Source organism: Bombus vosnesenskii, unplaced genomic scaffold (genome assembly GCF_011952255.1).
Source record: "Bombus vosnesenskii isolate JDL3184/JDL3185 unplaced genomic scaffold, Bvos_JDL3184-5_v1.1 scf7180000013361, whole genome shotgun sequence".
Lineage (NCBI taxonomy): Eukaryota > Metazoa > Arthropoda > Insecta > Hymenoptera > Apidae > Bombus > Bombus vosnesenskii.
Genome location: NW_022882994.1, coordinates 975,915 through 990,019, shown reverse-complemented (window position 1 = coordinate 990,019; position 14,105 = coordinate 975,915). Strand labels below are relative to the sequence as shown.

At 37.3% G+C, this 14,105-nt stretch overlaps 3 protein-coding genes across 10 annotated transcripts in view; 1 reads left to right on the top strand and 2 right to left on the bottom strand.

Annotated features, from left to right (window-relative positions):
- LOC117237225 (DNA-directed RNA polymerases I, II, and III subunit RPABC3) overlaps window positions 1–5,511 on the bottom strand; it is a 72,372-nt gene extending 66,861 nt beyond the window's left edge. Inside the window, exon 1 of the mRNA XM_033500991.1 lies at window positions 5,381–5,511. Within this exon, the coding sequence (XP_033356882.1) occupies window positions 5,381–5,453 (73 nt within the window). The 5' untranslated portion in view covers window positions 5,454–5,511. The remainder of the gene's footprint in view (window positions 1–5,380) is intronic.
- Window positions 5,512–6,480: 969 nt separating this feature from the next.
- Window positions 6,481–7,641, top strand: LOC117237224 (ribosomal RNA processing protein 36 homolog). The gene is made up of 3 exons (XM_033500989.1): window positions 6,481–6,644; window positions 6,806–7,319; window positions 7,400–7,641. The coding sequence occupies exons 1-3, from the start codon at window positions 6,600–6,602 to the stop codon at window positions 7,537–7,539; spliced, it is 699 nt and encodes a 232-aa protein (XP_033356880.1). The 5' UTR covers window positions 6,481–6,599; the 3' UTR covers window positions 7,540–7,641.
- Window positions 7,642–7,735: 94 nt separating this feature from the next.
- The window catches only part of LOC117237222 (sodium/potassium-transporting ATPase subunit alpha), a 169,062-nt gene continuing 162,692 nt past the window's right edge, over window positions 7,736–14,105 (bottom strand). For all 8 annotated transcript variants that reach the window (XM_033500982.1, XM_033500987.1, XM_033500979.1 and 5 more), the window contains one exon: window positions 7,736–13,468. In XM_033500982.1, the coding sequence (XP_033356873.1) occupies window positions 13,348–13,468 (121 nt within the window). In that variant the 3' untranslated portion in view covers window positions 7,736–13,347. The remainder of the gene's footprint in view (window positions 13,469–14,105) is intronic.

Here is a 14,105-nt window from a genome sequence, read left to right as displayed (position 1 = left end):
CTAACATACTGAATTCCGGAATATCACAAAATATTTTACAGTTCATAAAACTTGAAATACCATATCAGATGATTTAAAATCGAAGAACGAAGAGAGATTTTATTTTAGATAATAAGATTTTTAAGATTTCCTGGGTTTTGGAAATTTCTACTAACCTACTTTTGAGATCATCTAAAACACGAGAAACTTTCGGTATCGTAAGGATTTCTACAAATTTTGGAATCTTATTTTCAGTTTGTAGCTTCCAAATAATTTTGAAATCTATCTTTTCTTTTATTCAAGAATCATTCTCCGTGATAAGATAAAACGAAAAAATGTTGAGGTCGCTTTAAAATTTTACTTTATTTTAGGATCGTCCTACTATATTACAAACTGAAAAATGTCAAATATTTTATTTCCAATTTTGCTCGACAGTTATGAAATATCTGTTTTCCTTTATTCTACAATATTTCCCTATTATTTTTCACGAACTGAAAGTTCACAAAATCTTTAGTATCGCCTCGAAACTCGTGATAATTCTTAGACATTTTACGCTTTTCTTTATTTTAGGATCGTTCTATGTTAGAAATTGTACTAATTTCAAATTCAATCTTCAATTACAAAGCTTTTAGTAGGTATTGATCTCTAACCGCTACTAATACTACAATTTATATGGTTTCCTTTAAACGTTGAATCGTTGTATGTTGTAAGCAGAGTATCGTTGTAAAGGTAGGATCGATCGAGTTGGAATGTCGCGGGCGTGTTCTGTAACAGCGTTTACAGCGACGTAAACGAAGCGTAACGTTCGGATATTTGGCGTTTGACGAAAATCCGTAACAAAATTGGAACGTCGGCCAAACAAACTGAAAATGGATTTACATGCTTCGCAAATAAAACACTGATTGACCGGTCGTTCAGACACGGATTGATCAGCGTTATTTAATTAACGGTGCTCGAATCGTGGGAATGGGACTTAACGCGACCTCCAACTCTACGGCTGACGCCAGGACCGTCGAATAAAATCGATTTCGACGGTAGAAGGCTCTACCGTTTCGTTTAAAAAACATCCTCTATCTACCTTGGCTTCAAACTTTAAATTAATCACTTTAAGCGTTAATAAAATTATTATTCACTATCATACTATCCATAGACAAGTAATTTATACTTGCTGTCTGTATTAAAATATAAAGTAATAATAAGAAGATAGTAACAATTATGTAAAATCGAAGCTCAAATACCTATTGATTGCCATATTTCTTCAACAGAATCTATAACCCTACAGATAAACATGTAATTTGTATTTAGAATAGTTAAAGAAGATATTGCACCATATTTTCCAATGAAGCGCTTTTCATCAAATTCTTTATTTGATTTTCATAGTATCACATTTCTGTAGTCATATGAAAGTAAATATAACTAGTATGAAATTTCACATACTTGGACCTAATTAATTCGAATAATTGGACCTAATTATATAAATGCTTCCATAAGTGAAATTACGCGTCAATACTACCTCTAGTCATGCCATAGTGTCTCCGCTATGAAATGAAAATAGTAACAGTAATATAAAATGGAAACCAATAAATTTGATCATTGCCACATTTCTCCAGTACACTTTCGAACTTTCAACCAACTCTCACTTTGTCAATAAAGTCTGTCACAGACAATGGAAAAAGTCAATAGATGGAATATATTGGAGCCACCCTCGCATTTGGTTCGAGCCACCTCGCGAACAGGAAACAGTCACGACACGATGTAAAAAATGGACCAGTAGAGACACATGAGCGAACAACGGAGAATACAAGAAGCATTGTAGAAGAAGTTTCAGTTACAGCGTAATTGTCACAGGGAAACGGTAGTGGGAAATCGTGTTATCGTTGAAACGTGTTAGAAGGAGAAAGAACGAAGGTGAAGATGCAATCGGAGCGAGTGAGGAAGAGAAAGAGCGAGGGAGAAAGAAGACCACGCGGCTCCCTCCTGAGATGACATCTCCCCGTGACCTTGGAACGGAGACTGACCTTGACCGTGTCAACCCCCACCAGGCCGGTCTAACGCGTCCCGGCTGCTCCCCCCTCCCTTCCATTTCACCTCCCCACGGCAGCCAGAGTCGCGTCGTATTACGCGAATGCGATGTTGCTCGGTGCTAGCTGCTGCTGCTGCTGCTGCTGCGGCTGCGGGCATCGTTGCTGCATCGACCGGCCGCAGCACAGACTGCCAAGCCCCCTCGTCTTTCACCCCTCGACCCCCTGGCAAACCCGTCATGACCCTCCCGTCCCACCCATCGAACTACCACCAAGCAACGAGCTGCCGGCAGATCGCGTCCCACCGCCCTTTTCATTCTATATACCTATATAAACGTCTATCCACATTTCTGGTGAAAGTCGAGAGGAATCGTTATATGTAGATATCTGTGGTAAATGATGACCGTGAATACTACATAGTACAAGATGGATAAGAATGAATATTGTATACGACGTTTATACCGAGGGCATCTACAGAATTTGAAGTGAAGATATAGGATATATAATTGGATTTGATGGAATATTTGAATATCGATAGCATCGCGTGATCCACCGTGTTCCCAGTCCCTGTCAACCATATCCGTATGTTTTTCGAAAAGGCTCGTAGCGCGTATAGAAGATGCGCGGGTGCGAGGCGCATCGGAACGATGGAACGATATTCACGTTGGCCGTTTTACAAGCCTCCCCTGCTAGTCGCTTTCTATTTCGTACGTGCATCGATATTGAATACCTTGAATGAAGATATACGGGCTAAGATATCTGGATTGCGACGGGTGATGTGAATTATCGCGATGGAACCCCCGTGGAAACGAGAACGAAGTGGTTCTATCGCGGCAAAAGTTTCCTACCGGACAGGCTGGATTTACAGCCACGTGGAGCGCACCGATTAGTCGCATTTTTCGCGAGGAATGTTTTCTGGAGCAACTGAATACGTAGCATGCACTGTTAAGAGAAGGAAAGGGAGAGAAGGTGCTTTTACCGTGTAGGAGCCAGCCTCCTCCTACTCCATCGTGCGAGCTGGCTTCGATACCGCTCCCAGCGTCCCGTCGCTCTTTTTCCCCACCCTTCGACTCCTTTCTCTTCCCCGCTAACCGAAATCCCATCTTTTCTCTCGCTCGCACGCCTAGGTAGCCCCACTAACACCCATCCGCGTGTTCGAACGCTGCTGTTCCAGAGGAACCCTTTCCCAGCGGTAATGTAGGTGAAAATATAGGGTGGCGCGCGATACAAGCCGCGCTTTTTCTGCGAAGCACATCGTCTGCGATACGTTCGATTTATTTGCGACATTTGGTTAGGAAATATATTACTGGATGAAGTTTCCCAGGGTTTGTGAATGAATAGTAAAGGATAGTATATATGTAGTATATGTATAATACAGGGAACTTTTTGAGAAAAGGGTGCTCTTCTGAATTTTCAAGGTCACTACGTAAAATTTAGACATCAAAGTATAGGGTGACGTAATGTTTCTGCGAATTACTTTGGCATCTAGGAGACATTTAATTCGTTCGATGATCGATTTTATATGTAACTTTTTGTTGAAAAATGTGTAGCTGTCAGAAGATTGTTGGCGAATTGTAAAAGATTGTTGTATTTAATACATAGTAATATGGAATGACTTAAGATAATGAAATATCTGTAAATTTTTAGGATCACTATATGAAATTTCTAAATATTACTTCTTGTCTATTATGTTAATTTGAATACATATATCATATATAATTTAACTACGAATATGAATTCATTTTACTACGTATGTTATTGCATTCCTTCTCAAGCTTATATTTGGTACGCATTCTTTAGTATTTCTAAATAACCTTTCCTGCAAAAACTTCCTATAGAAATAAATTCAGTTTCATAAAACTTGAGTTTAACGTGCACGTGAGTTTAAAATTTCAAATTGTCCCTTATGCTGTTCTGGAGTACAATCATTTTAGAACAGGTTCTAAAAAATTTAACATTCGTACTATAGAGAGTAGAAAAAATATCTTATCTTACACCTCCTCTCTGGTGTGTGATCTTTCTCTGTCTCTAAATTATTTCTTATAAAACAGGAAACAACGATTGATTAACTAAATACTTTGATTAACTGATTAATTGATTAATGAACTAAATACAGTGATGTGCTGCAGCTTATACAACTTAACTCACAACTTACAACTCGTCTTACACTACTTCTTGGCTTGCTTCTTGCATTCTCTACACTACACTCTCTACATTGCTGTCTACATTACTCTGCCGCAACGCAACTCTCTCGCAGCTCTCTTCGCAATTCTACTCTGTTCACGGCTACCTTTTATATTACATTTTGGTATGCACACAGATGTGGATGACCCATGGTCAAGCACACCTTTCTTAATTACTCTCGTGTCGTAATCGACCACGGGTATATGGCTCATCCGTCCGCACTTATATTGCTCTTATTACCTGGGGTACATTAGGGTTTTCCCCCTGATACTACAGTACAATGGAAATAGTTGAAAAAAGTGAACATTAAAGTTTTCTGTACACAATGTAAAATAGAAGATCGATAAGAGGTAGCGATAAATGGAATAACAAACAACACGCAATAGCGTTCCTTGATTACGAACGGTTTTAATGAAATATCTTGTGTCATCGAGACAATGTTTATACTCCAAATTGTCTCGACGATGGATTTGTATAGGGAAAAAGAAATATCAGTGGCGAATCTCGAATCAGAGTTCAAAATGATAAAAATAACTGTTTTGTCACAAAGAGCTGCCTTTCAAATTAAGTCAAACATATTCGACCCTTACGCCCTCTTTATACAAAGTAAATCACTGTACAGATTTGTAGAATTAATATCACTAAACTATTACATTAAAATATACCAAGATATCTATAGACATGGAAAAAGTTAGATAAACAATAATAAATTTTTGATACTATTAAAACTGTCATTAGATAATATTACATATCAATTATTATTTTTTGGATACGTAAATACATATGTATTCTAATATTAAACCGATATGATTTATTAATATGATTTCATAAAAACCTTTTTTCAGTATAACATTTCAAATAACCCGCCACTGCAGAAGACAAAATTGTCGACGAGTGACTAACATAATTTGGGCTATTCCGAACAATTATAGAGTATATACATGGATGAATAAATATTGAGATATACACTTTGAACTTGTGTCAATTAGACACATTAGATTCTTTACATATTCGTCTACAGAAATTACTATTTAAATTATACTGTCACGCCATGTGCTTCCCGGCAACGTCCGTAAAGAACGAGCATCGACGGAACGTTGTTTTTCTAACGCTTAAAAATGCAGCAACAACGGAACGTATTTCTTCGCAACAGTGACCATAAATAGATAAGAGCTTAAAATGTGTTTCAGACTTACCCCTGTCGAATTTTTTCCCTTCTGGATCGATGTCTTTCACGTTGAAAATATCCTCGAACAGCACACCCGCCATTTTAGACACTTCTGATAGTGCTGCCCCCTCGTAAGGAATGTGGAATTTACATCCGAGAATGTAATTCAGGAATGTGTGATTTTCGTCATTAGAAATTTATGAAGTATGAAAGAACTACATACAGCGTAAGAAATGTCAATATTTAATTTTTATAAATATTAATAAGTCTTGTGGACCATGCCAAAGGTTATTTTTACAAAGTTTTACCTTAAAGTAGAAAATTAACATTTTCCGAAAATGTATTATTTGCAATAATTTATTTTCTTATAGTGAGAATCTTAAATATTTTATTCTGTATGTAATGGAAACTATGTATTTCGGTTTGAAATATCTGTGTTTTGTGAAGTTGTATTGGTAATAGAATCGTGATAGTGAACTACAAAGCAGCATTTTGCATTTGTAGCAAAACACCAATACAATTAGGAAGTAATGATGTTTATTAGATTTAAAACTCAGATAACCTTGAAAGCTCGATAACAATTAGGCAGAGGGAGCCACCATACAGGTTTACAGATTTTACGCAGCACAATTATATATCCTTTTACGCAGTTCAAGCTAGTCCTATCGTGATATATGTATAGCAATAAGTCTCGACATTGATATAACGCGTTACGTAAAATTAGGGATTTCATAATGTTGCGCAATCACTAGGAAATCTGCAGAAAGTTACCATCGAATATGAAAAATTACGTATATGAATTTACATATCTACTTAGTGCAATGCATACTTTAGAATATGATTTTTCATCTAAAAGTATCTCGTGTTATTATTCTTTTAATTACACATTTTACATGATTGAAAAAGTTCAATATAACTGTTTTTTCCCAAATCGTTAGAAACATGTGGATTCAAAACATTCTCACAGAATATCATATTAAGATCTTCTGTAGTATATATTATCTTAGGTTACTGAACTACGCAATCTATGTTTCGTAAAAAAGAATATTAAGTAATTTTATCCTTTTTAAACAATTTTGCAATTGATAATTTCAAATTAGAGGGCAGCACAGACTGGGATGATGATGTAGCATCATCTACCGCCATAATATGAAACCATACCTACGAAATAAAATGTCGGTTTTCTAAATATATTGTGAATCAAACAGAACGATTGTTTTCTTGTTCAATATTCCTCGTTATTTAACATGAGTGATGAGGAAGATACTCTTCTTAACGAAGATAAAGATCAGGTAGATATTCATATATGATATTTCTTTCCTATTTTCGTAACGAACATAATGTAGGTTAATTTATTGTAAATGGAATAGGTTATATTTATATTGAGGTAAAGTCAGAACTACTTTTAAAACCATGGGAAATTTTAATAATTGAATAAATTTTTACTAATTAGGATGAAATTAGAAAAGAGCTCTCACAAATGAGTTTCGAAGATGTGCAAAAGCTAAAAGAGAAATTAGGTTGCAAAATATATAAGGAAGCATTGTTTGGTCCACGGAAGGTTAACAAGAAAACTGAATTTAAACGAGAAAATAAAAACAGACCGCGTGAAATATCTTCAAAGAAGCCTGTTTCACGATTCAGAGAAGTGGTGCAGGTAAAGAATTATATTCCAAGAGACCCTCGATTCGATAGTCTATGTGGCACATATGATCCGAAGAAATTTAAAAGAAATTATATGTTCATTAATGATATAAAAGAGAATGATGTTAAAGAATTAAAAAAGAAATTGGTTGAGAGTAGAGACCCAAAAGAGAAAAAGAAGATCAAATATCTTATACAGAGATTAGAAAATCAATTACGTGAGGAAAAAAGAAGAAATATGAAAGAACAAAAAGAGTACGCAGAAAAGAAAGAGATTGTAGAAGCCATCAGACGTGGTGAAAAACCAGTATACAAAAAGAAGTGTAAGTAGACATATAAGATATTAATAACTGTAGCTCTATAATGTGTATTTTATAGTGACTCTATTATTCTTTCCTTATAGCTGAAAAACGAGTTTTGGAATTAGTTTCTCAATATGAGGAACTGAAGAATTCAGGCAAATTAAAGAAACATATACAACGATTGCGCAAGAAGAATCAACAAAGGGACAGACGAAAGTTAGCATCAGCAGACTCTGAATAAAAGAACAAGGTATATGTGAAATTAAAATTTATACAAATTAAACATGGCTGGAATAATTACAGATGTATATAAGTGTAATAAATACTATGATAGTTAAAGTAAGCTCTCTTCCATTCATTTAGTCGCGCTTGTCCTGTAACAAATGTTTACGCCTGTGTGCTGAAAGTACCAGTCAGGAAGGTAGGATAAAGAGTGCTTTATTAATTATGTATTTTTTATTTAACATCAAAAGTAATGACACTTGGGTTGGACAATGTCTCTCGTTTCTTCCTTAATGTAATTCACGTGTGAAAACAGAACTTACAGAATAATCAATATGAAAGGAATCGTCAATCAGAAGAGATTGTTTGGTAGAGCGGTGTACATTTTCTTTTCATTTATCTCTGAGCGTGTACGTGTGTATATCTCTCTCTATGTTCGCACGTGTCTCTCAGCGTGTGTGGTGTGTATGTGTGTGGGGTGTGTATCATATATGCGGCGCTAAAACGAAAAACAGAAAAAGAGTATGAAACCCGTATGGAAAAGGCGGACCATTTAAACAGACCACCTTCTCGTGGGTCACCGTTCATGCGCGATCCGTTTGTCCGTCTGCAGTTATTTAAAATATGTACAATATTAATAAAACATCATTCATTTTTTTTTTGTTTATATTTTAATCATTCAATGATTCTGTTGTGATGTGGCGGGCTGTGCAGGGGCGACGTTTCACAGAATTCTCGTGACACTGTTCTTTGTTATTTTAAGCATTTGTTTTCTTTTTTATCTCCTTCTCAATTCCTAGAATTTTGATTTTATTTTTTGAACTCGAATATTTTACTGCCAATTATTATTGTGTTCGATCGCGGCAACAGAAAAGCGAAGAATCCGTTATATTAAAACACACGATCTCTCGCCCACATTCACACATTTCTCTTTTTCTCCCGCTCTTTTACGCCGATTCACCCGAAAAACCAGTTTTGCGACGATTGCGTTGTTTTTGGCGAGGTTACCCGTTTGCAGAACACGAAAAGATTTGCGACTCGTTTACCGAGGATTGTCTTTTCCTATGAATCCGCGGGCGTAATACAAGTGAGAAGAAAACGATGGCGTCGCCGAAACGAGGGAATACAATATAGCCGCAAATCCATCCGCGTAACCGGAAACGTTGCGAAAAGAAAACAAAGAAGAAAAGAAAAATACGGTTTCGTACGTAAAAGGGTCACTGAAGATGTATGTATCTCTAAATATGACGCGTTTCAAGAAAAAAAAAAAAGAAAAAATATGTATAAAAGAGAAAGAAATAAAAGATCGATGTACCACGCGCACAGAATGAAGCAAAAGCGGATTCTCTCGTTTGTGTCCCGCTCAGTCCGCCGCAAGATATTGTGGTCTTAGACCGAATTTTTATTCCTCTCATCGCCACTTTTCCTTGATTTTCTATTTTTTCTCTCTCTCGCGCGCTCTCTCTCTCCCTTACTCTCATCATCGTCGTCGTTATACTTTTCATATCTTTATCTTTGTTCTCTTTTTTTTGTTCGCTTATACGTACTTTGTTTTTTTTCTTCAACAACACGATCTAGACTAAACCATATATAATAATTACATCTAATAATATCTTATTGTAACATGTATTATATTATAATTATTATTATTATATTATTAATGTTTAAATTATTTGCCTAAAGTAAAGAGGCGCACGACGGCAAAGCATTTTTTTTGGGCTCCTACGCCCCCCGGGCACGGAACACCCTGTCGACAAACCACGGATCCTCCGATCCAGCTCCGGTACCCATGTCGGGAGCGATTTTACTGAAATGAATGGGCCAATGCATCATCCCCCCTACCGCCATGCTTATACCTCGCTATCACTCCTCGATCTCTCTTCTTTCCGATTCTATCTTTCTTCTTTTCGTTCGCGTCCTATCTCAAAACACGGGGATCCGCTGAAGGCAATCTGTTTCCCATTTTTTGTTTTTCTTTTCTTTTATTTTTGTTTGGTTCGATTTCGTTGTGACAGGAATGATAGATCTTTCTAGATAACACACACACGGAGCTATCGGTATACACTGTCCCGCAACGTGAAACCAAGAAACACCATGAAAAACGGAATTAACTGGCATAACATTGAACATCTCTCTGCTTCTCAACATCTAGCACTGTAACGACTGATTCATGTTTTTTATTTCGACAATTTTCGAGCATCTTCCTCTTCCGCGAAGAAGAAGAGAACTGGGGACGTTTTTTTAATGTGATCATTTCGTATGTACTTTTTTGTCGGTGTGTAATCAAAGTTTGAGTTCGACGAGCAACGCGACGGTACACTGCTGCCCTCTATCTGTTTCTCTTTCTCACTTTTTTCTTTCCTGTCCCGGTTTCTTTCAAAGAGTTATCAGTTGGATTTAAATGACGATCCACGTGTCTCAAAAAACGATTCGGTTAAAGCTTCGCCGGTCCTACCGAATTTTTTTGATTGAATTTGATTATTCAAAATTCAACATGGTTGTTACGTGTTTGTGAACGGGACCGAATAATTCAACCAGCCCCTCGCGCGCACAACAGAGAAAATTCATCGGAAGGGCTGGAGGAAAGTCGTAGCCCTTGGAATATATATTTCTTTCTTATATTCGCGAACATGGTAAAATTCGGCGGGATTGGCAAGCGAAGAACGTGTTACGCGTGTACGGCACCTCGAGAACACCTCGATTATTGAACACTTAGGGTAGTTTTGGGGCCAGGGCCGCCGAGCGAGCGTCACCCTTCGTCTACCTGAATCCTCGACGGTCCGTTCGCCTTGATTCGCGCGGAACAGAGGAACCAGAGAACGTGGTAAACACATCGAGGCTGTTCGTTGATTTCGGGGTATCGTCGCAATTATGGCAAACGACGATGAAATATATTCGACAAACGAGTTTGTCATTACCTACGCTCCGCCCCGGTTCTCCGCTCGAAACGAAGCGCCCTCTTCACCGACGTTGCCAGCGCATGCGCGCGCGTACACATCGAAAAGCCGCGAAAGCGAGCAACAAGGATTCAAAATTGATATATAGGCAAAAAGAGAAACGAAAACGAATTTTTGTTGGTATGCGTTTTTTTTCACATCGAAGAAGCTCGAAATAAGACCTGATATGATCGCACGTCTCGGATCGTCCCGGCCCGAAAAGTCGCGTGGCAGGCATTTTAAGTCACCTTCGTTCGTTTTGTTCATTTTTTTTAGATTTTTCATTTTGTATTGTTGGTGGTGGCTTGTTGTTGCTCCTACAAAATTCGAAGGGGCGTTGTTTCGATACTGACACACACATACACACGACAGACCGCGGGTTGGTGGTACAGGGCGTTCTGCGTTCGGGGGTCAATATGATTTATAGCGAGCTGTCCCGCTGGCGTTTTTAAACCTATGAAGAAACTAAGAGAATGAATTTATACCTTTTTTTTCCTTTACTTTTAGTTTCGCCTAAGTAAGAATGTTTTTTTTTACTGTTTTTCATCTGTCTGTATTTTTTTCTCGTTTCCACTCTGTGCTTTTCCTACATCATTACCATCCTCTACTAGCATTTTTTAATATCCTGTTACCTCGACTATCATAGCGCCCTCACCCATGGAAACCACATAGCCCCCAGAGTAGCGCAATTATTTCGAATTCTTGCATGTCTACTTAGCTCGTCTTTTCTTCTTTTCTTCTTTTCTTTTAATCAATAACATTTCCGTAATTTATTTGTCCAGTTTCGTCGGTGGTACGCAGGTTGTCCAGTTCAGTGGCTCCCAAAACCGTGACTACCGCTTTACCATTTGCTCGCGCGCAACTTAAACAACGTGTATCTTCTCCTATTCTTACTATGTCCGTCTTCTTCTTTGTTTCTTCGTTTATCTAGTTTATGTATTCTCTTCCGTTGGTAGTGATTCAGTTGATAGTTACTCATTATACTGTCTGTTTGCCGCCTTCGTTCCCCGTGCTGCCCCCGCGCGTCTAATACCTTTCTTCTTTCTTCTCTTTTCTTCCTTTCGCATTCTCATTTTCAGCTTTCTTTTTTTTGCAGTCCAATCCTGGCCCGTTCTCTTCATTCGCGTAGCAGCTCTCATGCAGAGACTCACAAACTACTAGAATATCTACACGATGCGACTTCTGGCTTCTTCGACAGCTACTCGGATTTTAAAGACTCGAACCGAACGACATTACTTGTAATAAGAATAATAATGAGTACTGTAAACGCGCTTCCATTACTTCTGTATTCTTATTCTTTTTTGCTGTTTTTTTTTGTCATTTTTTAAATTTCTTTAATGTTCTTTTTATTATGCTCTCTCTCTCATTCTCTCTCACTCCCTCTCTGTCGCGTTATGAATAACTTTTAGGGCGTGCCAATCTAGCGTACTGATTTTCTCGTTTCATTGTTATTTTTTTTTCTTTAATTAACAATTAAGAAGTTTCTATGTAAGACTGTAGGTGTCACGAGACGTCTATCTGTAAATACGTTTTTATTTCGTGTGTGTCGACTGCGAATGATATATTCTCGTTATCGATTCTTAAACTTCTGCATCAGTATAACATTTATAATACCGCTCTTATTTATTTATTTTTTTTAAATCGTGACTACATTGCATTTTTTAATTCTTTTTTTTTTTTAAACTCTTAACAAGGGCGTGCCAATCTAGCGCAGTGTTCTTTTGCTCCTTTACTTAAAGGGATGCCTATATGAATATTTTTTTCTCTGATATCACAAGACATCTAACGGAATGCTCCATCGATGCTAAGTTATCCGCTTTGTTTTTTTTTCTCTAAAAGATTCATCCATGTCGTACACCCGTCGACGTTCATACGGACGTGCGCGTTATCCGACGATTTGTCGCCATTTTCAGTATCCCTCCGTTTCCAAAAAGATACACGGGTGTCCACTGCCGGGCTTGTACTTTTCATACAGTCTCTTTTTTCCTCGATGACTCCATTCGACGCCGTTTTTCTTCTTTTTCTTCATATTCTCGTGTCTTAGGCCCTACTGTTTATGTACTTCTTCTTTATCATACGTTCGTCGATGATCAGATGGCAGCACTAATCCCTATAAACCTCGTGAATCATATCAGACGTGTGTGTACCCGGAAGTTTGAAGTCTTCCCGACGACGTTGCTCGTAGAACCCTTTATTGTTTCTTCGTCGATTCCTTCGATGTTTCTCGAACGACGAACTCTCTGTTTAATGATACACCGGCACGCGCGTGCAAGCAACTCGCAGAGCCAGAACGACGAACGTTTTCTTCTTCTTATTTTTCTCATATAACTTCTTCTTTTTTTCTTCTCCCTTTTCTATCTTCCACTTCGTATTTCGTTCTTGTTTTGTACTTCACACACCATCTAACGAGAGTGCTCGCAAGCCACTTATTTACTCCCACGCGAGAAGCGCTTTTTATTGTTTGTTCAGTAAAACAACAGCAAGACACTCTATATTGTAATGACTATGGCTATGGTTCGTTCGACGATTCGGCTCGGCTGATGCGAATTGTCCCCATCTAAAATAATATCATCATCACGCGACAGTACGGTTAGACCCGAATAGCACGCCCCATGGGTAAAATATGTGTGTGTGTGTATTTAACGTGAGTGATTTTTAACGTTTTCATCTTTTTTTCCCATTGTTTGGTTGTTTCATGTTTTTTTGTTTTTTTGGTTTTGTTTCGTATATTTTTTTTTGCTCATTTTTTTAGTTATTAGTTTCTCGGTGTATATCTGCGTGGGTAATATGCATATCTCACTCTCTCTTTCTCTCATCATTCTCTCTGCATCTCTCGCTCTTGTAACTCTTGCGCGCGCGCTCTGCGTGTATGATTAAATTTTTCTTCGCATTTAATAGTAAGTTTCTTGCTCGAGCCAGCCTCCTGGATTCCGGCGGAGGTAGAATCGTCTCGTCTCGTCGTAGATGAAGATGGCGAACATGAAGGGAATTGCGGGCAGCCACCAAACGAATCTGAAATACACGACAACCTATTAACTATTCTGTTCTTTTTGTTTGTGTCCTATTTGTAGGAACATATGGTCACGTTTCTACATATATAAACATGTACATATATAAACATGTACGTTTCTACATATATTCTACATATATACATGTAACTAAGTAAAAGGTGGCTATATACATGGAAATGTGATTCAAGATACCTTGAACGATTGGAAACATGAATGAAAAGGGGAATAACATCTAAGGAATCTAAAAAGCTAACGTTATTATTGTTATGTTAGAAACGCGCCTTAAGCTCTTAGATTACATTCAAGATACTTAAGAAACATTGCTTTGTTATAATGAGTATATTATTATGAAAATATAGAAACCTAAGGTATTCGACATTAACAATTAGAAATTTGAATAAAAAAGAGCAAATATCTAGGCAATTAAAAGACTGAATTATTATTATATTAGAAACATGTCTTAAGCTCTTATATTTCATTTAAAGTATTCAGAAAAAAAGAAGTAGTAAATACTTGTTCCATCGTTTGCAGAATTTCTTCTAATCTTGTAGAGAGTGTACGGTATAAAATCATTTTTTTACACGTGTCTTGGATATAGGAAAATTATTTAAAAAACGTATTAAACGTAATTAAAGGCT

Bases quoted from the DNA above. Each gene is read 5' to 3' on its own strand.
- LOC117237224 (XM_033500989.1), top strand. From the start codon at position 6,600: ATGAGTGATGAGGAAGATACTCTTCTTAACGAAGATAAAGATCAG. The intron at 6,645-6,805 runs GTAGATATTCAT...TTTACTAATTAG, and splicing joins TTAACGAAGATAAAGATCAG to GATGAAATTAGAAAAGAGCT. The intron at 7,320-7,399 runs GTAAGTAGACAT...CTTTCCTTATAG, and splicing joins ACCAGTATACAAAAAGAAGT to CTGAAAAACGAGTTTTGGAA.